The 26,624-nt window shown below is 49.0% G+C and overlaps 1 protein-coding gene across 1 annotated transcript; it reads right to left on the reverse strand.

Moving 5' to 3' along the window:
• Nucleotides 1–10,790: 10,790 nt before the first annotated feature.
• On the reverse strand, nucleotides 10,791–14,821 carry LOC119290720 (probable glucuronosyltransferase Os03g0287800). Its single transcript, XM_037569353.1, has 3 exons — nucleotides 13,987–14,821; nucleotides 12,271–12,529; nucleotides 10,791–11,325 (listed from the first exon to the last, which is right to left on the reverse strand). The coding sequence occupies exons 1-3, from the start codon at nucleotides 14,640–14,642 to the stop codon at nucleotides 11,170–11,172; spliced, it is 1,071 nt and encodes a 356-aa protein (XP_037425250.1). The 5' UTR covers nucleotides 14,643–14,821; the 3' UTR covers nucleotides 10,791–11,169.
• Nucleotides 14,822–26,624: the final 11,803 nt, after the last annotated feature.

The following is a 26,624-nucleotide window of genomic DNA, read 5'->3' on the forward strand; positions in this document are numbered from 1 at the left end:
GAGTCCTGCTAGCCCAGTGCTACAGCCCGGACCCATTTGCTGATGACCGACACGTTCGAAGCTGGGTCATGGATGCCTGTCCCTGTAAGTCTGTGCCACTTTGGGTTTACGACTAGTCTTGTCAGCCCGGGCTCCTTACCATATGGATGCTAGCGACACTATCATATACGTGAGCCAAAAGGCGCAAACGGTCCCGGGCAAAGGTAAGGCGACACCCGTGGGGATACCGTGCGTGAGGCCGCAAAGTGATATGAGGTGTTACCGGCTAGATCGATGTGACATCGAGTCGGGGTCCTGACAGCGTTGGCATCAGAGCCGGACTGCCTGTAGGTTCTCCAAGCCAAACTGGTCGATGTTGAGTCTAGAAATTCTTTAGTTATATGTAGGGGAATTGTTTGTGGGTTGGAACGTAAGGCTCTTTTTACTCCTTTATCTTATGACATTCTGATTTGAGTCAGTCCATTCTTCCACCGGGGGTTAAGGAATTAGGATCTATAATCTCTATCAGGATCACGTGTTACTAATCAGTAGTACCTTATAAGTTTGATGGATACAAGCCTAGTTCAGTTCTACTACCACATTATGTTGTTAGAATGGATTCAGAACTTGATACGATGATGTTGAGTGTGTACGAAATCCTTTGTCAAATGTCTCAAATCCTTCTTGAGCATTTACAGCTGTTATGCTGCCGAAATTTTGCTAGAAATTCTAATGCCTTTGCATTATGATTGTGCTTTCAGATGGCCACTCGCGACCTCAATCAAGTGGTTCGCCTGACTCGATGCCTAGATGTACCCGGCCATACCGCCAAGTTGGTCAGGGTAATGACTGAGGCTGGATACAGTTGGTATCCTGAGTACACGGTCGAGGAGCAATTTCGGGACTTCAATCAAAGCCAGTATCTCTGCACTGTCAGGATATTTCCATCTTATCCTGGATCCACCGAGCCCCTTCACTGCTCCTATGGACTCGGGGTTACTATTGAGATGGCTGTGCAGGACGCCGCCTACTCTATGATGACCATTATGCGAGTCAGATCTGGGCTATTTCGGGACTCTGATTTCCGGTATATGCCAGGATCACTTCCGGGAGCACAAGGGTATCTCCAGGCTATCTATGCTGACCCCACCCAGGAGGATTCACGGACTCGCACCACTGCTGAGATGCTCGAGGATAAGGACCGTGAAAATCGGGCCTTGAGGTTAGAGCTCTTCAATACCCGTGCTGACCACTGGGCTACTTTGACTCGGTTTGCACGGGCGGTGCAAGCTGGATATTCAGATATGCGCGATCTCTATCCTGTGAGATCTGCTCTGCCAGACGTGATGGGTTGGCGTGATGTAGGAGGCATCACCCCACCTCGCGGTCCCCGCAGGCCACCGTCTGTTGGTCCAAGGCCTCATCCTAGCCCCTATGGTCCACAAGCTCCGCGAGATCGTCTGTTTCCGGATGATCATGTTGAGCTTCCAGGCTATGGAGGTGACTTCTACAAGGACTACTACGGATCGGTCTGAGTTAGTGGTAGTATCACTAGTTCGCACTAGCTGTGTCGTCTATCGTCCCGCGTGACTCGTGGGATATGACCTAGTTTGTACTCTTTCCGGAGGTGTAGAAAAATAATGTATAGGAGCTTGGGATGCCTCCGATGAGATGTAATCCTCTTTTCACCGTAATAGTACTTTGTTTGGTCTTGTACTAAACCCTGTATGGTGTGTATGACGATGGAATAAAAGAAGCAGTTTCTGTATCTACCATGTCATACGGATGATCATCTTGCATTCCGAGTTATTCCCTACATTTTGTATCCTATGTTGGAATTTTATCATCCTGACTAAATCATTGTCTTGTTTACCTAGGATGGTCAACACGCGCGCTAACCCTGCTTCTCAAGAGCAGGCCGAAGGCAGTGAAGCCAGGGATGCAAATCTGCCTCATCCTCCTTCACTAGCCGAGGTTATGATGGAAGCTGAGAGAAACAAGCGGGAGACCAACCGTTTGTTAGAGCGTATTGAACAGAACACGGCACACCATCAGAGGACTAACGTGGTGTCACTCAGTGATTTTATCAAATTACATCCACCCACGTTCCACCACTCCGTCGAGCCTCTCGACGCTGATGACTGGCTTCGCAGTATCTCTCACAAACTGCGATCCGCGCTGGTAGCGGAGGCTGACAAGGTCACCTTTGCTGCATATCATCTTGAAGGCCCCGCCAGTCTATGGTGGGAGAATTATGGAGCTATGCGCCCGGCGGGCCATGTCACTACTTGGGCTGAGTTCAGTGAGGCTTTCCGTGAACATCACATTCCGGAGGGTCTCATGGACCGTAAACGTGAAGAATTTTGCAGTTTCACCCAAGGCCGACTCTCTGTGGATGCTTACAGCAGGGAGTTTGGTAATCTCGCACGATATGCAACTGAGGAAGTGTCTACTGATGCCAAGAAGCAAGCAAGGTTCCGTAAGGGCCTTAGTCCTGAGCTTCGCCGCGACCTCCGTCTGCATGAGTGCACATCTTTTCAGAAACTTGTCAACAAAGCCATCAGTGCTGAAACTGGTCAGACTGACTATGACGCAACACGCAAGCATGGCCGTGACATGGGTTCCTCATCCGGTGCTGGTCCTCAGAAGCGCCGCGTGTGGGTACCCAACACCGCCCTGCCACCCAGGTTCACACCGAGGCCATCTTTCCAAGCGCCTCGCCCTGTTCAACAGTCTGCTCCAGCCAAGCCCTATGGGGGTCCAACTAACAATGCTCCTCCACGTACCAGTTCCGTGACTTGCTTCAAATGTGGGGAATCTGGCCACTATATGCGTGAGTGTCCCCAGACCAATCCCAACCAGTCTGCTAAAGCTGTTGGCCGTGGCAAGCCGATAGGGAAAGTGTTCCACGCCAAGCCGGTCACCGCTTCACGTGGCCATGTCAACTGTATCTCTGCCGAAGAAGCTCAGGAGGATCCCAACGTCGTTCTCGGTACGCTTCTTGTTAATTGCCACCCGGCATCTGTTCTTTTCGATACAGGATCCTCTCATTCTTTTATATCTGAAAACTATGCTCGCTTGCATAACGTCGCATTCGGTGATATGCCAACCTCTATGGTAATTCAAACTCCGGGATCCAAATGGCAAACTTCTAGAGTAAGCCATGGGAATGAAATCCAAGTCGACAGACTTGTTTTCCTCGCGTCTTTGATAGCCCTTAAATCTTCAGATATTAATATCATTTTGGGTATGGACTGGATGTCAGCTCATCAAGCCAAAATTGATTGCTTCTCTAGGACTGTTCAACTCACCCATCCTTCGGGGAGGATAGTCAATGTCTTGACCCGAATAGCCAAGCGACAATTATATTCTCTTAACGCCAGCCCTTTGCCAGACCTTGAGGACGTGCCGGTAGTCCGTGACTTCCCGGATGTCTTCCCAGAGGAATTGCCAGGTGTTCCACCTGACAGGGATGTTGAGTTCGTAATAGACCTCATCCCCGGAACCGTTCCGATTGCTAGAAGACCTTATAAGATGGCACCCCTAGAACTAGCCGAGCTTAAGAAGCAACTCGATGAGTCCTTGAAAAAGGGTTTCATCCGACCTAGCTCATCTCCGTGGGCTTGCCCCGTCCTCTTCGTCAAGAAGAAGGATGGTACGGACCGGATGGTTGTAGATTACCGACCTGTCAATTTGGTCACAATCAAGAACAAATATCCGCTTCCCAGGATCAACGACCTGTATGATCAGCTCGCTGGATCCTCAGTCTTCTCCAAGATGGATTTGAGGTTGGGCTACCATCAAATCAAAATCAGAAACGGGGACATTCCTAAAACGGCCTTTGTTACTCGTTATGGCCAATACGAGTACACCGTCATGTCCTTCGGTTTAACCAACGCTCCAGCCACCTTTTCTCGGTTAATGAACTCAATCTTCATGGAGTATTTGGATAAATTCGTCGTGGTTTACCTCGATGATATACTCATCTACTCCAAGAACGAGGAAGAACATGCCGAACATCTAAGGCTAGTGTTGAAAAAACTTCGAGAGCATCGCCTTTATGCCAAATTTTCTAAATGTGAATTTTGGTTGTCAGAAGTGACCTATCTGGGTCATGTAATATCTGGTAAAGGTATTGCTGTTAACCCTGAGCGAGTTCAAGCCGTCCTTAATTGGACTCCACCTGAATCGGTCAAGCAAGTTCGGAGTTTTCTAGGCTTAGCGAGCTATTGTCGTCGCTTTGTCGAGAACTTCTCCAAGGTTGCCAAACCTCTAACCGAACTCCTCAAGAAAGATAAGAAGTTCGAATGGACTCCACAATGTGAGCACAGCTTTCAGGAACTGAAAAGACGCCTGACCTCTGCTCCCGTACTGGTACCGCCAGACTTCTCCAAGGACTTTGTTATCTACTGCGACGCCTCGCGACAAGGACTAGGTTGCATCCTTATGCAAGATCGACACGTAATTGCCTACGCTTCACGGCAATTGCACCCACATGAGGAGAATTATCCTACTCATGATCTAGAGCTTGCAGCCGTAGTCTATGCACTTAAGACCTGGCGACATTACCTCCTCGGTAATCGTTGCGAAATATTCACTGATCACCAAAGTCTGAAGTACATTTTCACCCAACCGGATCTGAATCTCAGGCAAAGACGTTGGGTTGAATTGATCACAGACTTCGACTTAGGAATAACCTACACCCCAGGGAAAGCCAACGTCATGGCTGATGCGCTAAGTCGTAAATCTTATTGTAACAATTTGATGTTACAACAAAGTCAACCGCTTCTCCATGAGGAATTTCGGAAGCTTAACCTTCACATTGTTCCTCAAGGTTTTCTTTCCACCTTGGTGGCAAAACCTACCCTTACGGATCAGATTATCAAAGCACAGAAGGTAGATCCGGGAATCTCCCGCATCAAGAGAAACATTCAGAAAGGAATTGCGAATTGCTTCTCCATTAATGATCAAGGGGTCGTATACTTCGGGAATCGACTAGTGGTTCCCAAAGTGCGAAACCTGAGGCGTTTGATCCTTAAGGAAGCTCATGAATCTCCTCTCACCATTCATCCCGGTAGTACTAAGATGTATCAGGACCTACGCCAGAGGTTCTGGTGGACTAGGATGAAGAGAGAAATTGCTCAGTTTATTGCAAATTGCGACGTCTGTCGCCGTGTAAAAGCAGAGCATCAACGGCCTGCTGGCACCCTTCAACCCTTAGCTATTCCTGAATGGAAATGGGATAAAATTGGTATGGATTTCATTACCGGTTTTCCCAGGACCAAGAGAGGGAATAATGCTATCTTCGTCGTGGTCGATCGTCTTTCCAAAGTAGCCCATTTCCTACCTGTTCGTGAGAGTATAACCGCTAGTCAATTGGCAGACTTATACATCTCCCGTATAGTGTCTCTCCATGGTGTTCCTTTGGAAATTAACTCGGATCGAGGAAGTCTTTTCACCTCTCGATTTTGGGAAAGCTTCCAAAATGCTATGGGAACCCGTCTCTCCTTTAGCACCGCCTTCCACCCTCAGTCGAGTGGTCAAGTGGAACGCGTCAACCAGATTCTAGAAGACATGCTTCGAGCCTCTGTTATCTCATTCGGAATGGATTGGGAGAAGTGCCTTCCATTTGCCGAATTCGCTTACAACAACAGCTATCAATCTAGCTTGGGTAAAGCCCCTTTTGAAGTTCTCTATGGACGACGGTGTCGAACACCCCTTAACTGGTCAGAGACCGGGGAAAGACAATTCTTTGGCCCGGATATGATTCAGGAAGCAGAAGATCAAGTTCGCATCGTTCGTGAAAAGTTGAAAACAGCCCAATCTCGTCAAAAGAGTCAATATGACCGAAAACATAAGGCTATGACTTTCGAGGTTGACGAGAAGGCTTATCTTCAGGTTACCCCTCTGAAGGGAACCCATCGTTTCGGTATCAAAGGAAAATTGGCTCCTCGTTACATTGGACCCTTTCGCATTCTCGCCAAACGAGGAGAAGTTGCCTACCAATTGGAACTACCTCCGCACCTCTCCAGAGTCCACGATGTCTTCCACATTTCTCAACTCAGGCGTTGCTTCTCGGATCCTATCCGTGGAGTGGACCACGAAACGCTTGATCTCCAAGATAATCTTACATATCGAGAGTACCCCATTCGTATCCTCGATCAGGCCGAGAGTACCACTCGACGTCATAATATCAAGTTTCTCAAAGTTCAATGGTCGCACCATTCTGAGGATGAAGCAACTTGGGAAAGGGAGGATCGTCTTCGACTCGAGTATCCCGCCTTCTTCCCGGAGGAACCCAAATCTCGGGACGAGATTCTTTTGAGTGGGGGTGAGTTGTCACATCCTAGTTAGCCATGCATTAGAGTGTTGCATCATGTCTACTTTTTCATCAGAAACTTGAAATGGGGATGACAGAACCCCCAGTCCCCTTTGAAACCAACTAGGGTTTACTAAAAAAAACTTTTCAATGAACCTGAAATGCCCTTCTAAAATGCCCATCATTTTTGTCTTGGTTCAGAACCTCTGCCAAAAGTGGTGCACATTTTCCTAGGCCATCTTAGGGTTTTTGAATTAAATCATAAATATTTGAATTTGGGCATTTAAAATTATATAAAATATTTAAATGCTCAAATATCTCCAAACTAAAATGTTTCATGTTGGAAATAATCCAACTATGGACCAGGAGTAATTTGGTGATTTTAGGAGTTGCCTAAGTATTTTATTTAATTCAACAAAGTTGCAGAAGTATTAAAAAAAACAGAAACAGAAAGAAAAAGGGAAAACTTACCTGGCGCCACCACAGGCCCACCAGCCAGCCCACCTGGCCGGCCCAGCCCGGCCACCGCTCCAGCGAGCTGCTTGGCTTGCCAGGCAGGCAGCCAAGGTGCTCGGCGGCGGCACCGCAGCTCACCACGCAGCTGCACGCCGCCCTGCCTCCCCCTCTCGCCGCCCTGATGGCCTGGACGAGCTCCACGTCGCGCCCCGACCCTCCTGGACACCTCCATTCGCCCCCAGTTCCTCTCCCTCGCGCTCCCACGCCATGGCCGACGCCACCGTCGCCGCACCGCCGCCGTAGCCGTGCTCCCCGTCGTCTCCACGCCGCGCCACCGTGTCCAGAAGCTCCGCCGTCCTCTACTTCTTCGAGCTAGCCGAGCCCCGAGCGCTCGCGTGCCCCGAAGCCGCCGCACCAACCTCGCCCGAACCGCCATCGCCGGAGATCCCCTTCGCCGTCGCCGCCGCAGCAGCTCGTCCCCGACCACGCCGTCCTTTCCATCAAGACCGCAGTGAGCTGGGCTAACTTCCACTTCCTCTCTTTCTCTCTCTCGTGCACCACAGCGAGCACACTAAGCTCACCCGCACGCGCCGTCGCGGACCTCTTCGCCGACGTGCTCCCGGCCATCCTCCGGCCACCTCGCCTTGTCCATCGCACTCACCACGCCGCGTTGGGGCTAACCATGCACTCCCCGCACCTCACCGCACACTCTAGCCACGAGTTCGTCTTCAACCGAACTCCGGCGGCCGCCAAAGTCCCCGCCGGCGCCAACTCCGGCCACCCCGAGCCCAACCACCACCACCAATAGTCGCGGCTCAACCTCAGCAACACGTAGATGCCTTCCGCCGTCCATTTGGTTGCCGGAATGGCAAAAGGCACTTTCGCCGCCGCGTCGGGCTCGCCGGCGGCTAGACGCCGGCGTGTTTGACTCTGACTTTGACCACGGGTGGGCCCCGGTTGACCCCCTGGGTCTATGACATGTGGGGCCCCCTCTGTTAATTAATCCAGTTAGTTTAAATCTAATTTAGTTAAACTAATTGAATACTGACATGCGAGACCCACTGGTCAGTTTGACCTGGACCAGCCCGTTGACCACTGACGTCATCATGACGTAGTGCTGACGCAGTAATTTAATTACTGGAATTATTTTTACACAGGAAATTCCAGAATATTATTTAAACTTCAAAAATTCATAACTTTTATTCTGTAACTCCAAATTGGACAAATTATATATGAAAAATGATCAGAAAAATCCAATCTTTCCATCTGTACTGGTTTCATGCATGTTTAAACAAGCTAACCTGCTGATTATCACAGAACAAGATAAAACACCTTAAATGGCAACTTATGAGTTTGAACTTTGAATCAATGGTTCAAATTAGTTCAAACCCATCTGTTCCTAGTTGCATTAGCCCAATACACTCATTTTGCCATGTCTCATGCATGCATCATATTGTTGCATACTGTTTGGTAATGTTTGTGTATTGGTGTTCTCTGCGGCAGGTTCTGCCCCCGAGGAGTACCGTGATTACCCTAACGAAGAACCGTATCAGTGCATCGAACCATCAGGCAAGCAACCAACCATTTGATCATATCGATACAATCCCATGTTCTCGCTTCTGCTCTCTTTTACTGCATTAAGACAACGCGTTTCAAACTGCTGTGTGCTACGGTAGTTGAACCCATTTCCTCTGCATGACCTGTCATTGCCACAGTAACTAGATGAAACCCACTAGCATGTGTAGGAGTTGTTTGAGCCATATGTATGTGTTGTTCCTACCTTGCTATGCCTGCTATGCTTAGAGTCGTGTCAGGTCTGGTTCATCTGGGTGATGGGCTAGAGTGAAATGTTTATGTCGGTAATGAGAGTGGTGTGGTGAACACGATTTGGTAAAGGTATCGATGAGAGGCCATGTAGGAGTACATGGTGGGTTGTTTCATTGAAGCCGACCTTAAGCACTGAGATCTGTATGTGTGATTTAAGAATCAGCTACTACCATGCATTGGGCCCGAAACCAATGGACCCTCTCGGCTTCTTATTCACCCTAGTTCTCCATCCAGGAGTTGCAAGTAGTTTCTGGTGTTTGTAGCCTACTGGAGGCCGTGGACAGCGCTGACCGTAGGGGTGGGCTGTGATGTGGTAGGTACATGGCACGGTGTACCGAATACCCGTTAGTATCTCGGGAACCCTGTTCACATTGTTCGGGGCCGTATGGGAAACCTCGGCCGGACTCCCTGCGGATGGAACCTGGATAGGCGATAAACCTGGACTGGAGGCTTAGGTGATGAGGTAGGTCGTGGCCGACACCCACGTTGGGCTTCCGCTTGAAGGTTGCCGAGTACATGTCGTGTAAACGACGGTAAGTGGTGAGAGCGTGTATGAAGGAGTACACCCCTGCAGGGTTAACATGATCTATTCGAATAGCCGCGTCCGCGGTAAAGGACTACTTGGTTGCCTATACAGTTCATAGACAAGTAAATGGAAACTGTTAAAAGCCTCAAGATAAGTGTGAGTGCCGAGGATGGCTCTTCCGTAGGAAGACAGAGGTGGATCCTCGGTAGTGTATTGAAGTGGTGAGTAGTGGACTCGTGTGCGAAAAACCATTTCAAGTTGAAGTATCGTAGGATAGTCTAGCCAAGAGTCAAAGCTGGCTTGCTGCAATAACTCCACCAACCCTTCTTGATAATATGCATGTATGTAGGATCTGATGTAAGTCTTGCTGAGTACCTTTGTACTCATGTTGCTATAATTTACATTTTTACAGAAGACGCTGCAACCCCTTCTGATGGGTTCTATGTAGACGTTGACATCAACGAGTAGGCTAAAGGCCCAGGTGGTGACCCTGAGCTTGTGAAGGACCATGTAGTATAGCTAGGCTTTCCAAGCCTCTTTTATTTTACTAAGTTGTCTGTACTCAGACAAGTTACTTCCGCTGCTGGTTTGTATGACTGTATGACTTGTATGTTGGGTCGTGAGACCCGTACCTTTGTGTATGTTATGTATGGCTCCCTGAGCCTTAAATAAAGTACTTGTGTCGTAGAGTTATGTTGTGATGCTTCGTTGTATTTGCACATATTGAGCATATTGTGTGTATGATTGAAATGCTTGGTATGTGTGGGATCTGACTATCTAGTTGTTTATCTTTAGTAGCCTCTCTTACCGGGAAATGTCTCCTAGTGTTACCGCTGAGCCATGGTAGCTTGCTACTGCTCTGGAACACTTAGGCTGGCTGGCATGTGTCCTTCTTCGTTCCTGTGTCTGTCCCTTCGGGGTAATGTCACGCTTTGAGTACCGGAGTCCTGTTAGCCCGCTACAGCCCGGTTTACCGGAGTCCTGCTAGCCCAGTGCTACAGCCCGGACCCATTTGCTGATGATCGACACGTTCGAAGCTGGGTCATGGATGCCTGTCCCTGTAAGTCTGTGCCACTTTGGGTTTACGACTAGTCTTGTCAGCCCGGGCTCCTTACCATATGGATGCTAGCGACACTATCATATACGTGAGCCAAAAGGCGCAAACGGTCCCGGGCAAAGGTAAGGCGACACCCGTGGGGATACCGTGCGTGAGGCCGCAAAGTGATATGAGGTGTTACCGGCTAGATCGATGTGACATCGAGTCGGGGTCCTGACACCTCCACACGCCCACCAACGGTGCTAGACGCGCCGCCGGAACGGGGACTAAGCGGGAAGACCTTTATTCCATCTTCAGGGAGCCGCCGCCGTCTCGTCTTTCTAAGCAGGACACAAACCCTAGCAAAACTGAAAGAAACGACTAAAAACGGAGCCCTCCCACCGGCCCTTGCCGAGATCCACCGCGCCCCCATGGCCCTAGGGCCACCGGAGAGGAGGCGGACCTGTGGCGGCGACGGCGGGAGGCAAAAACCCTAACTTTTTTGTGAAGGAAGGAGGAGGCAGAAACCCTAACTTACAGTTCAAGCACACCTGTAAGCAAGAAAAATGGCCGGTGTGCATCGTAATGAGGCAGAGGCCAGGGATGATCCCCCTTTTGTAAAGAAAAAATGTAGAGAGCAAAAGATATATCTTCAGCTTGTACCTGCCTTTTGTTCATTCATTCTTTAGAGACAGTTCAAGGGGTGTCATGTAATCACCTAAACCTCTTGAAACAAAAACAAAAGAAAATAAGTGAAAAGAAAAGAAGAGAAAAGAAGAGAAAAGAAAGTATGCATATATCACAATTTGTTGAAGAGAAAAGAAAAGGTGAGTACGATGTACAACACGACGATATTGCCCGGGAGGATACTTGCCGACCCGTCCCCTATAACGAAAACCAAAAAAGTTCTTATGTTTGCAGCTACTAGGAGCATCAACACCTTACTGGTGCGATCCTTGCATGTACAGTATAGGCAGCAGCTTGTCCGGCTCTTGGATCCGATGATCTCCTCTACAACTCTCCCTTCTACCTCCTCTTATTCCCCGGAGTTTGTTGCGAGGAAGTGGGGGTCGGCGGCGTTGTGTCGACGCCCCATACCATGATCTCCAGACAATCTGGAGGGATGCCCTTCACCTTGCTATAATCCTCCGACACCACTTGCTGCACAAACCTCATCGAGTCCTGCGAAACAATGATACGAGAAAACATGTTAGCTCCTGCAAAAGTGAAAAATCATCATAGGTCGTCTGGCATCATCACATTACAGAGATGGAAACGTGCTGTAACGGCCTCTCATGATTGATCGCAGCAACTAGCAAGAGGGGGTGCTTTAGTGGTTAGATTCATGACAGGTGAAACAGTCAGCTGTGCACCTAAAAGAAGCCCTGGTTTTCTGAAGAACGGCATTAGCTATTAGCCAGGGGTACTGCGGCAGTACTGCTGCTTCCGGGTGCTGGTGCTGTGGCCAACCACCAACACCGAGCGTGTCTTGCCTTGCACCAAATCCTACTCATCCCCACGGCCGGGGCCCCTCCCCACCAAATCATACCACTCGCACCGCACCGGATTAAATTAAAGATAAGCCCCCAGCGATTTGGCATTTGCATTGCCATTTCCAGATCCTCTCGGATTCGATCCGCTTTGTCGATTGCTGCAGCTTCGGTGTACCGACCGACGCCCGCGCCATTTTTTTTTCCTTTTTGCAGGAGAAGAAATTAACAATTTTCCTGATGAAACGAATGAGGGCCAGGGCCTCCACCGATCTTTATGCGAAATTAAAGGACGCGTGACAAGTTGAATTTGACCGGAAAAGTTGGGACAGATGGGCCACGAGGCGTCGAGGCCTTCTCATCTCGTCCTCCCTTCCAACCCCACCTGTACCACATGCACGAATAGAGCTGGCTAGCTAGCAGACAGGGCGAGACGCCGCTTTCATGGCGCAAAATTGCCTCCGCAGCCGCGGCGACATCGCTGTGCCGCGCGAAAGGCCATATGAATGCTTGCTGTTAGTTCCGGGCGTGGATGCATGGCGACGCCGATCGAGCCGGCCGGCCGAGGAACGAGGAAGCAAGCAGTGTGCTACTGCTACTGTACTGCTACGCAATGAAGGGTTGATGGTTGACTGACCTGGGACTTGTCGGGCTCGGAGGTCGGGTAGCGGCCCCAGCGCTCGGGGTCCCAGAGCACGGAGCTGTTGAAGGCGAAGCCGTGGACGTCGATCTCGGGCGACGTCGCCGCCGTGCCGCCGCCCGTGCCGGCGGTGCCGTTGCTCATCAGGTCCCTGGAGAACCAGCCGAGGACCTTGGACGAGCTGCACGCAGGGCCCTGGATGACCACCTTCCGCTCGTTCCGCGACATCCTCGCCACCGGCCACGCACCGAATGTACTGCAAAAGATTTCGCGTAAAAGCAACAGATGCTCGCGTTAGAGATTTGGATTAGATACCTACAATATTTAGATGGTGGAAACGGCGCGCATGTGGCGAAAAGCTTGAAAAGATGCTGGTAAGTAGGGCGTCCATGTCATGCTGCCGCGACGGCAAATTAGTGGCTTGCTAAATATGGTACTAGCGCTGGTGATTAAGCATGTCTTATCGCGCAGATCGAAATGGCTGGCATGCAGTTTCTGAAGCATTAATTCGTAGAAACACCTTTTTTTTCTGCCTAACTATGCTAGACGTCAATTTCTGACAGCAGTTTGGACTTTGGAGTATGCTGAAATGCAGATTGGACATACCATATAAGTACCCGTATATATATACTCGGAGAACTGCGCAAACAAATTGAGTAGTACTGCCGTGTTACAGACACTAATGTCACTAATGCAGGAGATTGCTAATCAATCTAACACGACGGGAGCGATGCTGCAGATACTGCGAATATTTCCAAAATAGGAGTAAACCCAGTAACCGACGGGTGAAACTGCAGAGGGTCAAGAATCAGAACCAACAAGACAATACTGGTAGAACTGATCTGACGAAGATCACTCTTCCTTTCCTCTTTGGCGAAGTGAACAAAACCAGTCAGCTGCTGGCTATGGTCAGCAGCCTGGAAATAACAGCGAGAAACCCGTGCCGTATACGTACGTACTGGCTCGGATTCGTCGACCCCGAATAGAACATGCAAGGCGTCTGTTTCACACGCCGCGATTGCAAGTACCAGTTTGACAGTTAGCAGCCGTGCAACGTCCGGCAGGAGCTCATGTTTCCCTGTCAGGCCCGCGGGGAGGAAGGACACCGCTCACCCGCACCGTTAGTTGAGGGGTGCCAATCATTCTACCGACACATTTGGGCGTCTCCTACGCAACAACAACGCCCCTTCCTGATGCCTGCCATTGGCACCCAAGGACAGAACAAGACCGTTACGTCGCCGTCGTAGTAAAATAACGCAAAGCAATGGACTGCTTGCTCTGTTCCAGCCTGACTGACTGGAGATCCATCCCAAGTGGTACAGCGCAGGCCTGGCAGGGGAAAAGAATGGGAGCAGAGAGATAAAAACGACCCTTTAATGGGGAGGGTGAGTGGCTTCCTCACATCACATGGCCCGGATAATTGGATCGTCGCCGGCGATTAAACTAGCCCTGGGCCGGAGGTCGTCCAGGCGGTGCGTGAGCTGTAGCGCTCGGGGCAACCTGACAAAGTTGCTTGCAACTAGCCCTGCGAGCGTGAGCGCTTTGGTCGCTAGCTGCGTAGTTCGCCGCGTGACCGTCCGCGCGCTTTGCTCGCACCAACACAAGGCAAAAAGCTTTCTTGTTTTCCTCGAGTGAAAGATCTTTTTTCACTTTGCTGCTGGGAGGACGCGATGGAGGGAGAATGCAAGGGCTGAGGAATGGACTGGACGGTACCTGATCTGCCGGAGCTGGTCGAAAAAGCGCAGCTCGTACACGTCGCCGAGGCCGGCGAAGTGGACGATGGCGGCGAGGCGGTGCCGCTCGATGTGCTCCAGCGCGGTGTTGCGCTGGTGGTGGCGCTCCTTGCCCGCGGCGACCTCGGCGGCCGTGAAGTTCTCCTTGTACGTCAGGTGGCGGTAGAGGATCCCCGTGTCGCGCAGCAGCTTCGCCGTCGCCGGCACGTCGGGGGCGGCCTCCACCACCAGCCACAGCAGCGGCGGCGGCACGAGCCGCAGGGTGTGGGCCATCCTGGTTAGCATCGCCGCCCGCTCGCCGGCCGCCGTAGGCGTCGACTCGGTGGTCGTCACGACCACCAGGAGAGGCCGCGGGACGCCCCCGATTCTTGCGGCCGCATCCCGCGCCAACAGGCTCCGGTCCATGGCTGCGCCCGACGCGATCACTTGCGGCGTCTTCACTATGTGGCTGCTCCCCACCCCGGCGGGCGACACGGACCGCCAGTCGGAGACGGACGAGGGCGCGAAGCCCGTGAAGAAGCCCATGACGAAGCAGAGGCTGGAATGCAGTAGCGCCTTCTTCCACAGCTGCGAGCCGCCGGACGCCTTCTTGGCCCTCCCGCCAGCCGCGCCGACGTGGTCCATGGCGGAGCCCATGAAGCAGACCACCACCGACGCCTCCCTAGCCGCAGCAGACGACGATCTCCCTGGCGCTCTCGAGAGCCTCGCGTCGCGTCGTGCCGTGTCGTAGCCAGAAGCTAGCGCGGCTGTCTGATTGTAGCCTGGTTAGGCAGCGGCGATAGTGGCGGACGCGAATTTGGCAGTGGAGGTGGGTTTAAAAAGGGCGGGAGGTGGCGGGCAACGGAGCCAGAGGGAGGAAGCGGCACGAGGGGGGAGCGCCACCAACGCCTTCTCCCTTCTCCGGGACGCCGCTATCATGATTAGGTGGCGTGCCGGCAAGTGACGCACTAATGCCCCCAACCACATCGAATCTATATGCACGGGTGCACCAAGCTATTTTCGACCGTTGGATGGAGATCCGACGGATGCAGTCTAGCTGATGAATGAAAAAAAAATCAAGCCGCACTACACCATTTCCCTCTCTCAACATTAAATGTAGATTTGTAATTTCTATCTTCAAGCATAGGAATGGCCATATATGTTGGACCATATATACCCGAATGTAGATATGGTTTGACCATCAATATTATTTTGATGACATGTTCGAAACAATACTAATGCTGGCTATTTTTCTATTTTGAATCTTGACCGCAACATCTATAAGCTCAAGTCATTAAAAACAACATAGTCAATATTGTTCTTCTTCCAAAGATCTCGTCGAAACAAAGATTATAGCCAAAACAGATCCGAAATTAGATATTCCATTAAAAACGTGTAACCTTTTTTTTATCTAGACACAAAGAGTAAGCATACATATTTACTGATGGGAGAGTAAGATGTGGAGCGCGGGTTCAAATCGAAAAAGTAGAAGGACAATTTTGCAAATGTGCCAACAATTCACATTCTACCCAAACCACACCCCTAGGATTTTCATCCAATGACCCCAAATCACGTCACTGTGTGCACATATTAGCCCGTTTCACACGATATGTTCTCCGAATGCCTTCGATGGGGTGATGTCGTTTGCTCTAGCTACAAGCAAAATCTTTTGCATTCATTTCGACTGCACACGAGATAGTTCACACTGCCGTTCGTTAAGGCTTAAAGGATCAAACATATCATAATCTACCAAATTAATGTATCCGAAGGTCGTATCTTGGCCTTCAGCTCAGCAAAAAAGGCCTAGTATCAGAGTGTTGCGTTGAAGCTACCCTGTGTTGTTTTCATCCGTTTTGTCTATGTTTGCTTTACGTGTTTGGTGACAGTGTCATTTTGTGGCGATGACAAACAGATGATGCTATGGGCGCTCGGATCGAGAAGCACGAGCAAGCAACCTCACTCCCTCGAGTGGTTGTTGATGTTGTGGCGTCGTTTCCCCTTTTGTTCGGTGATGGGTTCCAGTTGGCACATGTCCAGTGCGTGTCATCACTTGACCGACTCCACCGCACGCATGGACAAAGAACACGTCGTCTTAGCATAATGCATGTAAAGGACTTTAATTTGGCAGTGGTGGTGGGTTTTAAAAGGGCGAGAGGTGGCAGGCAACGAAGCTAGAGGGAGGAAGTGACATGAGGGGGAGCGCCACCAACACTTCCTCCCTTCTCCGGTACGCCGCTATCATAATTAGGTGGCGTGCGAGCAAGTGACATACTAACGGGCACACTTCCCCAACCACACCAAAGTGTAAGCAGTTTTGTCTCGGTCGTAAGGTATGCTTTTCCCAGCGTGGTCTGCCACGTGTGTGGGCTGTCTGAATGCCTCTGACACAGTGATGACTACATAACTACAAGTAATCTATTAGATTCATATTGGTTAGTTCAGACTGTCGTATGTAAGGTCTAGAAGATCAACCTACTAGAGATCATAATCTACGAAAATCATTGTTGTTTCAAGGAGCATATCTTGCCCTTCAATCCAACAAAGGAAAAAAGGCCTGGTATCAAAGTGATGGGTCAAAGAAATGAGGGGGAGTAGAGAGAAGACAGGTGTCCCTCCCTCCTATTGGCGCCACGAAAGCTTTTTTTCCTTCTCCGGGACGTCGCTATCATGATTAGGTGGCGTGCGGGCAAGTGATGCCACTGCCCCAACCACACCAAAGTGTAAGCAGTTTCGTCCGAGTCGTAAGGTATGCATTTCCCTATGTGGCCCGCCGCGTACGTGGGTGTCTGAATGCCTCCTATGCGGTGATGCTTGCGCTCTAGCTACAAGCAAAATCTTTTGGCTTCATTTTGGGTGGACACGAGATAGTTCAGGGTACCGTTTGTAAGGCCTAGAAGATCAAATTACTACAGATTGTAATCTACCAAAATCAATGTTGTTTCAAGGAGAGTATCTTGTCCTTCAATTCAGCAAAAAAGTGTAGTATCAGAGTGATGTGTTGAAGCTATCATGTGCTACTTTCATCCGCTTTGTCTGCGTCTGATTTATGTGTTTGGTGATAGTGTCATTTTGTGGTGGTGACAGATGGATAATGCAAGTGGTGCAAGGATCGAGAAGCGCTAGCAACCTCACTCCCTTGAGTGGTTGTCAAGTTGACATTGTGGCGTTGTTTCCTCTTTTATTCGGTGATGGGTTCCAGTTGGTGCATGTCCCATACGTGTCATCATTTAATCGACTCCACCTCGAACGTGGATAAACAACACACTATATTAGGATCATGCATGTGAAGGACTTTAATTCCATATATTGATTGATTCTTTTGTGTTGCAAACATATGCTCTCGGATCAACCACCTACAAAGTCTAGCTAGATGTGGTAATAAGATTTATGAGTTCAAATCATTTTGACTAGACAGACAAGTTTACTTATCAATGTTTTGGCTACCCAAAATATAATTTTTGTGTTACTAAAACACATGTGTAAATGTCAAAGCATGGTGTAGTGATAAATTGTTATGATCAATTTTGTTCATTGATGTTGTGGTTCTTGTCAGTTTGTTCAGATGTTGTGCTTCATTGTGTTGCCCTGGTGAATTTGTTGTACTCGTTCTAAGTTATCGAGATTTGTGGAGTCGAGCTCAAGCCTTCATGATATTTTGAAGACTTCCGATCTATCATCGAAAAGGTCAAGCCGGCTACGGTATGGGAGAGGTGACAGCGATGCGTCAACGTCTTATTCTGGTGGCGGTTGTTGTCGTTTGATGGTCTAGAGACCTCCATGGAACTTTTATTATGTTTGAGGTACTTTGTATTTCTGATAAACTTTTATAATAGATCTGTATCCTTTTTAGGAAAAAGTCTAATATCAGAGTGATGCGTAGAAGCTATCATGTTCTATTGTCATCCGTTTGCTTTACATGTTTGGTGATAGTGTCATTTTGTGGTGGTGAAAAACGAATGATGCAAAGGGCATAAGGATAAAAAACCACTAGTGAACTCACTCCCTCGAGTGGTTGTTGACGTTGTGGCGTTGTTTCCTCTTTTGTTGGGTGATGAGTTCTAGTTGGTACATGTCCCATCCATGTCATCATTTCACTGATTCCACTGCGAGCGTGGATAAACAACATGTTGTATTAGGATCATGCATGTGAATGACTTTAATTCCATAAATTGATTGATTCTTATGTGTTGCAAACATATCCACATTGGATTTAACCACCTACAAAATTTAACTAGATGTGGCAATAATATTTATGAGTTGTGGTTGTGTTCACTAGATAGACAAGTCTACTTGTCATTCTTTTGGCTACCCATAATACAATTCTGGTTTTACTAGACACGTGTAAATGCCAAAGCATGGTGTGGTGATAAATGGTTCTGATGAAGTTGTTCTGATTAGTTTATTCAAGGCTATTTGTGGTCCATTCTGTTGTTTTGATCAATTTGTTGTACTCCCATTAAGTTATCAAGATTTGTGGAGTCGAGCTTGAGCCTTCGCGGTCATTTTATGTTAGGCAAATTTTGTGTATGCAGTGCAAAGTTTTTGGTTTTGAGAAATGTCATTACTGTTCTTTAACTTTGAAACATGCCACTACAAAGTTCACATGCTTTGAAATATTCCATTGCATCCCGTTTTGGATGATTAGACAACATGACACGTATGTATTTCCCTTTGTATATTGTATGTGGAGAAAGTTTCCCTCATACCATCTCAATAGCACCTTCGATCCTCAATCCTATCATCTCTTTCAAATCAACTAGCGTCGCCGCCTCCTCTCTCATAGGCACTGGCCACCAGCTCCTACACATCTACCAAACTTGTCGCTCCAGATTACCACCTGAAGTGATACTACCGGCCACCGCTTCGCATTCACAGCTCACCAATGGTGACCGATGGTGGCTGATGAGTGATATTTTTACACTCATTTCAACCATGTTCAAATCGATATATTTCACTAAAAGAGAGATATTGTAGGATCGAAAGTAGGTCTAGAGGGAGATGATTGGACTACTTGACCAAATAAAAATCTAACCCTTTCCCAATTTTAAGTGTTGGCAGATTTTAGCAACTAGTACAAGTCAAGTGATCAACCTACACATGCAATTCTAAGAGTGTAGCAGCAGAAAGTAAAACATTGCATACAAAGGTAAAGGGAAGGGCACGTTGATGGAGACTTCAACCCACGAAGGGTAACGGTTGTGCGAGTCCACGGAGGGCTCCACCCATGAAGGGTCCACGAAGAAGCAACCTTGTCCATCCCACCATGGCCATCGCCCACGAAGGACTTGCCTCACTCGGGTAGATCTTCACGAAGTAGGCGATCTCCTTGCCCTTACAAACTTCTTGGTTCAACTCCACAATCTTGTAGGAGGCTCCCAAGCGACACCTAACCAATCTAGGAGACACCACTCTCCAAAAGGTAATAGATGGTGTGTTGATAATGAACTCCTTGCTCTTGTGCTTCAAATGATAGTCTCCCCAACACTCAACTCTCTCTCACAGATTTGGCTGTGGTCGAAAGATGATTTGAGTGGAAAGCAACTTGGGGAAGGCTAGAGATCAAGATTCTTGTGGCAGGATTGGAATATCTTGGTCTCAACACAAGAGTAGGTGGTTCTCTCTCAGAAAATGAGTAGTGGAAGTGTAGGCATGTTCTGATGGCTCTCTCACTAATGGAGAAGGGGGTGGACGGATATATATAGCCTCCACACAAAATCTAACCGCTACACACATTTGACCCAACTCAGTCAGACCGAATAGAAGAACTCGGTTAGAACAATTTAGTTCAAAATGTGAACGTTAGGAATCTCGGTGGGACCGATGAGATCAACTCGTTGGGACTGATGTGCTAGGGCTTAGGGAAAACATCAACTCGGTGGCACCGATTGCATCAACTCGGTTAGACCGAAGTGAAGCAATAAGGCAACATAGAGGATGTCAAGTAAAATCGGTGGGACCGATTGCACATTTTGGTGAGACCAAAATAATTGCAGCAGGTAACAAAGAGTTTGCAAGGCCATCTCGGTTAGACCGAGATCCGTATCGGTGTGACCGAATTGTCTAGTGTTTCTGGCAGTGGCTATGTCAACTGAGCTCAGTGGCACCGGGTAGGTTAATTAGGTGGGGATGAGTTTGACTTGGAGTTTTGGACATATTTGGAAATGAGAAAATGGTTGAGGGTTTTTGGAGCAATATCACTAAGCACTTTGAGCAAGTAGATCATTAAGCAACACCTTGTCCCCTTTTAATAGTATTGGCTTTTCTATGGACTCAATGTGATCTTGGATCACTAAAATAGAAATGAAGAATCTTGAGCTTTTGCCAATCTTTGTCTTTATCATTTTGAGGGGTCCACATCTCTAGTCCATGCCATGCCAATCATTGAACTTTCTGAAATATGTAACTTGAATGGATGAGCTATATGTTGTTATGAATTACCAAAACCACCTGGGGATTAGTTGCACTTTCAATCTCCCCCTTTTTGGTAATTGATGACAACATATAGATCAGAGCTTTGACAAATGATAATATGAGTGAAATACATCGTCGCTTTCAGAAGTATGTGATAAGCAAGAGCTCCCCCTAAATTTGTGCATTATTTAAAATTTGCTTTTGAATGCAAATGCATGGTCGATTAGGATCATGGGTCACTCTTCCATGTCACATACATCTTGGTGGGGCACTCAAAATGAAAAGAGTTAAATAACATGCAATCATCACCAAGGGAAGAAGTGATTGATCATACACAAGTATCATAGATATAAGCAAGCAAGCACACAATAAGGCACAGTATGATCAAAACATGATCACAAGTATCTCACGAGCATAACAGAGATAGCATAGGAATCAAACAACCAAAATGATCAAAGTAGGAAGAGAGGCAAATAAAAGGCAAAACACACACTCTCTCTCTCGAAGCGTAATGATCTATACACTTTCTCCCCCTCTGGCAACAAGTTAACAAAAACTTCAAAAACGTATAGTTCTATGCGGCACTCCAGGCACGACCTCCGGGAGCTCCTGAAGAGGTATTTTGGCTTATTGCTCTGGTGTGCGTAGATGGCATGGAGAGGAGGGCATCTGCAAAAGCTTCAACAGAGGTCTGTGGAGCTGGAGGGGTTGATACTGGAGGTGCAATCGTGGCAGTTGCTGCAGGTGCTGAAGTAGTAGTCCTGGTGTCTCTGAAAACTGGCACTGCTGAGGACCTTTGTGACCTTGGCACTCTCTGAAAAGTATTAGTGGTTGGTCTGACATCCCTGTCCTCAGCTTCTTCCTGGAGCTTCTCCATAGTGGTTTGTATCTCTGTGACCTTCACATCTAGATCATGAAATTTTGTCTCAATGATCCTCTCAAGACTATCTTAATTTTGAGTCAGGTGGCCAATCCTTTCTCAATTCTCACTATAGCCTCAGGCAGATAACTGAGTTGATCTTGCGTGGTCTTGAGCATCACTGTAGAAGCATCTGGTGCACCTGCTGCCTTTGCTGCTTTTGCAGTGTTTGCTCTCTCTTTCTTCTCCTGGGCTTCTGCACTAGTAGGATGGGATGCATCCATGACAACCTCGTTGTCCTCAAAATCCGGCCTCAGGGGAAGATGCTCTTTATCAAGAAGATATGTCCTAGTTCCCATCTTGGAATTGATCAACATTTGAAAGTGAGGGGCATATCCACAAGATCTCTTCTGATCAGCAGCTGTTCTCTTCACAGTCTCAACAATCAAACTCATCACCTTGAACTTCTGAGGTACATCAAACATATGGAGTGATAACCCACAAGTATAGGGGATCGCAGCAGTTTTCGAGGGTAGAGTATTCAACCCAAATTTATAGATTCAACACAAGGAGAGACGAAGAATATTTGAAGGTATTAACAGCTGAGTTGTCAATTCAGCCACACCCGAAGATTAATTATCTGCAGCAAAGCGATTAGTAGCACAGTAGTGTGATAGTTTTGATGATAGCAGCAGTAGTAACAGTAACAGTAACAGTGATAGCAGTGATATTGTAGCAGTAGCAATAGTAGTAACTTAGCAAGAGCAATATATGGTAAATTCGTAGGCATTGGATCGGTGACTTGTTGGATGATATTCATCATGAGATAGTTATAACCTAGGGCGATACAACACTAGCTCCAGTTCATAAATATAATGTAGGCGTGTATTCCGTAAATAGTCATACGTGCTTATGGAAAGAACATGCATACATCTTTTGTCCTTCCCTCCCATGGCAGCGAGGTCCTACTGGAAACTAACGGATATTAAGGCCTCCTTTTAATAGAGAACCGAAACAAAGCATTAACACATGGTGAATACATGAACTCCTCAAACTATGGTCATCACCGGGAGTGGTCTCGGCTATATTCACTCTGGGGTTGCCGGATCATAATACGTAATAGGTGACTATAACTTGCAAGATCGGATCTATACCATGAATATAATGGTGATAACATAAACGGTTCAGATCTGAAATCATGGCACCCGAGCCAAAAGTGACAAGCATTAAGAATTGCAAAGTCATAGCAACATCAATCTCGGAACATAGTGGATACTAGGGATCAAGCGCTAACAAAAATAACTTGATTGCATGATGAATCTCATCCAACTCCTCACCGACCAGCGAGCCTACGAAGGAATTACTCACTCCCGGTGGGGAGCATCATGGAATTGGCGATGGAGATGAGTTGGTGATGACGAAGGTCGAAGAACCCCCTCTCCGGAGCCCCAAATGGACTCCAGATCTGGCCTCCCAAGGAAGTATAGGGCTTGGCGGCGGCTCCGTCTCGTGAAACATGATAATTCTTTCTTCCTGATTTTTTTTCTGGAAATATGGGATTTTATAGCATCGTTTTGAGGGTCAGCGGGGCCACCAGGTGGGTAGCACCCACCAAGGCATGCTTGGGGGGGCTGGCATGCCCTGGTGGGTTGTGCCCACCCAGGTGCCCCCCTCATGTACCTCCTGGCTCCAGAAATTCTCTTATGTGATATAAAAATCCTCGCAAAGTTTCGTTCCATTCCGAGAACTTTTATTTCTGCACAAAAATAACACCATGGCAGTTCTGCTGAAAACATCGTCTGTCGATGTACAAAAGTATGGTCTTTTCTGTACCCCTTACTTGTGCACGGGCAGTCGTAGCCACGCCCGCGGCAATGATTGGCAGGGCAGCAGGAGACAAGACACAAGAGTACCAAGATAGACACTCAAGACAATGAATAAAGAGCAAAGGACAAGTTGGACCTCCCCCGGCAACATCCTTGCCGATGTGGCTTGCGTAGCCCTGGAAAGCTCCTTGCCGGGGCGACCTGCAAAGCACCAGCAAGGCCATCACACTTGAGGCTGAGAGCTTTGACAGCATCGACAACGTCAAGGCTAAGACTTGGGAACGCATGCATAGTAGCATGCAGATCTTTGTGGAGACTGATGGCCTCCAGGCCCACGTGGGATCAAAAGACGGAGCCTCCCCAGCAAAACCCTTTCGGGGATGACCACGAGGCCCCCAACAAGCCTTGCGGGGGACGATTGCGGGGCCACAGCCAGGCCCGCACCCGACAAGAAAAGTGGGGGTCCCTTACCCTCTTATAGGCAGTGAAAATACCAACCCACCCCCAGCTTGTGCCTTGAATCTCGTCTGTTCTCCATGGACACGTGCGCCGCAAACGGTTGGATTACCTAGACATCATTGATACGCAATCCCGTGTTAAGTGGGCACGATATCTATTTCGACAGGACGTGCCAATAGGGCGTGACCTCGAAGCGTGGAACGCGGGGCATGAAAACGCTTCAAAATGGTGAAGGGTCGAGCCTGACGCTTCGTGGACAGATTTGTCCGTAAAGGACGTTGTACTCATTCTTTTGTATATCCAACCTTCGTGGCTAAGGTTTGTGTTTGTTATGAAAAGCCGGATACACATCTTTTTACAAAGGAAGGCGATGTGTATTCTTTGAGGAACCTGCCTTGCAATGCCGATGACAATCTGAGCGCCGGGCATATCAACATTGAAGACTGGTTCAGGGGCTACTATGGGAGTCCTGGATTCGGGGGTCCTCGGGCGTCCGGTCTACTGATGTGGGCCGAACTGATGGGCCGTCAAGATACAAGACTGAAGATCCTCTCTCGTATCCGGTGGGGACTCTCGCATGCGTGGATGGCAAGTATATGCGTCCGGACATGTTATTCCTTTTTGTAAAACCGACTTTGTACAAACCCTAAGCTCCTCCGGTGTCTATATAAACCAGAGGGTAGAGCGGAGGCAGGATCATAATATTGCTAGGCTAGCTATCTAGGGTTAGCCAAAGCAATCTCGTGGTAGATCAACTCTTGTAACTCCTATACCCTCGAATATAATCAAGCAGGAGTAGGGTTTTACCTCCATTAAGAGGTCCGGAACCTGGGTAAACATTGTGTCCCTTCTCCATTGTTACTATTGATCTTCAAATGTATAGCTTGAGCCCCCCTACCCGAAATCTGCTGGTTTTAACACCAACAACGCATGCATAGTAGCATGCAGATCTTTGTGAAGGCTGATGGCCTACAGGTCCACGTGGGATCAAAAGACGAAGCCCCCCGGCAAGACCCTTGCTGGGACGACCGCGAGGCCCCTGGCAAGCCTTGCCGGGGACGATTGTGGGGCCACACTAGGCCCGCACCCGACAAGGATTTGCCACTTCACCACCACTCCAGCACGACGAACAGCTTGCCAACTAAGTAGGCGCCTGCATGGAGGCATGCAGATCTTCGTGGAGGCTCTACCACCACGCCAACACAGCAGCTAGCTAGCCAGCGTGGCACTGCATGCCTCATCAGCCTGGACGCGTGTCGAGGCAAGGAAGGGCGGCGATGGATGGGATGACTTCTGTTGCCATTCCTAATAAAGCAAGAGGGCACGTAGGCAGCACATTAAATGCGTTTGTCCTACGGTGCCGAGCGATAAGATCATACACTATAGCTTGCTTTCCACCTCCGGTGTGCCACTGTGGCAACCCCTTTGACATAGAAACGGAGGCCCAAGGCGTACTAAGAGAGGATTCGGACGTTTTGGACTAGGCATGCACCACAGCTAGTTCAAAAGCTCAAGAACACTAAATATACATACAAGCAGGACTAGGGTTTTACGCACCAGTGCGGCCCGAACCTGGGTAAAAATCCCTCGTGCTGATCACTAGACTTGCTCTTCACGCAGCTCTCTCCCTGCCAACCGTAGAAGGGATCCCTGTGATCCCATAGGTGTTGTTTACCCAACATCTTTGGTGCGCCAGGTAGGGGGAAGAAGTTGTGAGAATCTAGTCTAACAGTTAGTGCAGCAGTTTCTTCATCGCCATGTCTCCGAAGAAGAAGACGATCGTAGCGGTCGGTTTGTCTGGAGCCGCTCCACCCGCGCCAGCATGGACGAGCGATGTGGCATACTCTAGTGGCAGAGGAGATCAAGATCATCCACGCCACCTTGATATGAGAAGCCAGGCGAGCGCCGTCGTCTACAGCTGCGACGATGGTCTGCACGCCGCCGCGCCCAAGGACAGAGCCGCGCTACCTGCGGGTGGCGCAGGGACCTTCAAGGGCAGAAAGACGACCCCGCTAGCGCATGCACCATGGTCCTCCCAGCTCGTGCATGATGAACAGCGCCGCGATGTTGAGGACCCCAGGCGTCGCCGTGGCAAGAGCCCTCCGCTTCACTCTCAAGATGCGCAGGGCCGACATGCACGCCATGATGCTGGCGAAAAAGGCCCGCCGTCATGGAGCCGTGATGGAACTCCTTTTAACATAGTTAGAAGTCCGAGTTCCTCCCATTCCTCGCGCTTGTCGCTTCCACCGACACGAGCAGAAGCATTGGCGCGGGCGCAACTACTACTCGACTTTCCTCCTGCTGTGGAAAAGCAAGAAGAGTGGAGGACTGCCATCCAAAGCCTTATTGGCCACGCCAAAAGGGATGGCCACCGGGAAGCAAGTCCCTCGCGGCGGCAGACCACTGAGCCGACGCGCGTTGACAGTGGAAGGGTTGGAGGCACCGCAACCACGGTGCACTCCCCTCCACCACGGCTGGCCAGTCGGGTTGACGCCTGTGATAACGTGTCCACGACATCGTCTGAACCACGAGCGCGTTGTGACCAACGTCAAGTTCTTCGGGAGCGGCTCAAGGAAGACGCCCTGACCACTATCAAGCGGCGATGGGAGGCGCGTCACCAATCTGATAGACGTGCTGGGCCTACTGCATACAGGCCTACACCGGGGGATGCTGGCAACTTGCCCTATGCAATAACTTGTCCAGCATTCACCCATGAGCTACGGCAGTTCCAGTGGCCCACCACCCGCACATTCAAACCAGATGTCCCAGAGAAGTACAACGGCAAGACCCATCTGTCTGAGTTCCTGGGCATTTACACCATCGCGATGCAAGCTGCTAGAGCACGAGACGACAAGGTACTTGCCAACTATTTCCCGTTGGTACTCAAGCCCAACGCCAAGTCATGGTTGATGCGCCGGCTGATAGATTCCATCTCCTCTTGGTCGGATCTGTGCCACGAGTTTGTTGGTGCCACTACAAAAAAAATACACTTCTGTGATGATACGTGTTTGTCATAGTAGGTCGCGTTTTTTGTCATGCATGTACATCCATGACAAATTTATGGCAGAATCAAGATAGTCATAC

This window comes from Triticum dicoccoides, chromosome 4B (genome assembly GCF_002162155.2).
Source record: "Triticum dicoccoides isolate Atlit2015 ecotype Zavitan chromosome 4B, WEW_v2.0, whole genome shotgun sequence".
Taxonomy (NCBI): Eukaryota; Viridiplantae; Streptophyta; class Magnoliopsida; order Poales; family Poaceae; genus Triticum; species Triticum dicoccoides.

What these genes read in the sequence shown, in the direction of transcription:
- LOC119290720 (XM_037569353.1), bottom strand. Translation starts at nt 14,642, where the DNA reads ATGGGCTCCGCCATGGACCACGTCGGCGCGGCTGGCGGGAGGGCCAAG. An exon ending in GACCAGCTCCGGCAGATCAG is followed by an intron (nt 12,530 to 13,986) that starts GTACCGTCCAGT and finishes AATCTTTTGCAG; the next exon opens with TACATTCGGTGCGTGGCCGG. An exon ending in CCGAGCCCGACAAGTCCCAG is followed by an intron (nt 11,326 to 12,270) that starts GTCAGTCAACCA and finishes ATTGTTTCGCAG; the next exon opens with GACTCGATGAGGTTTGTGCA.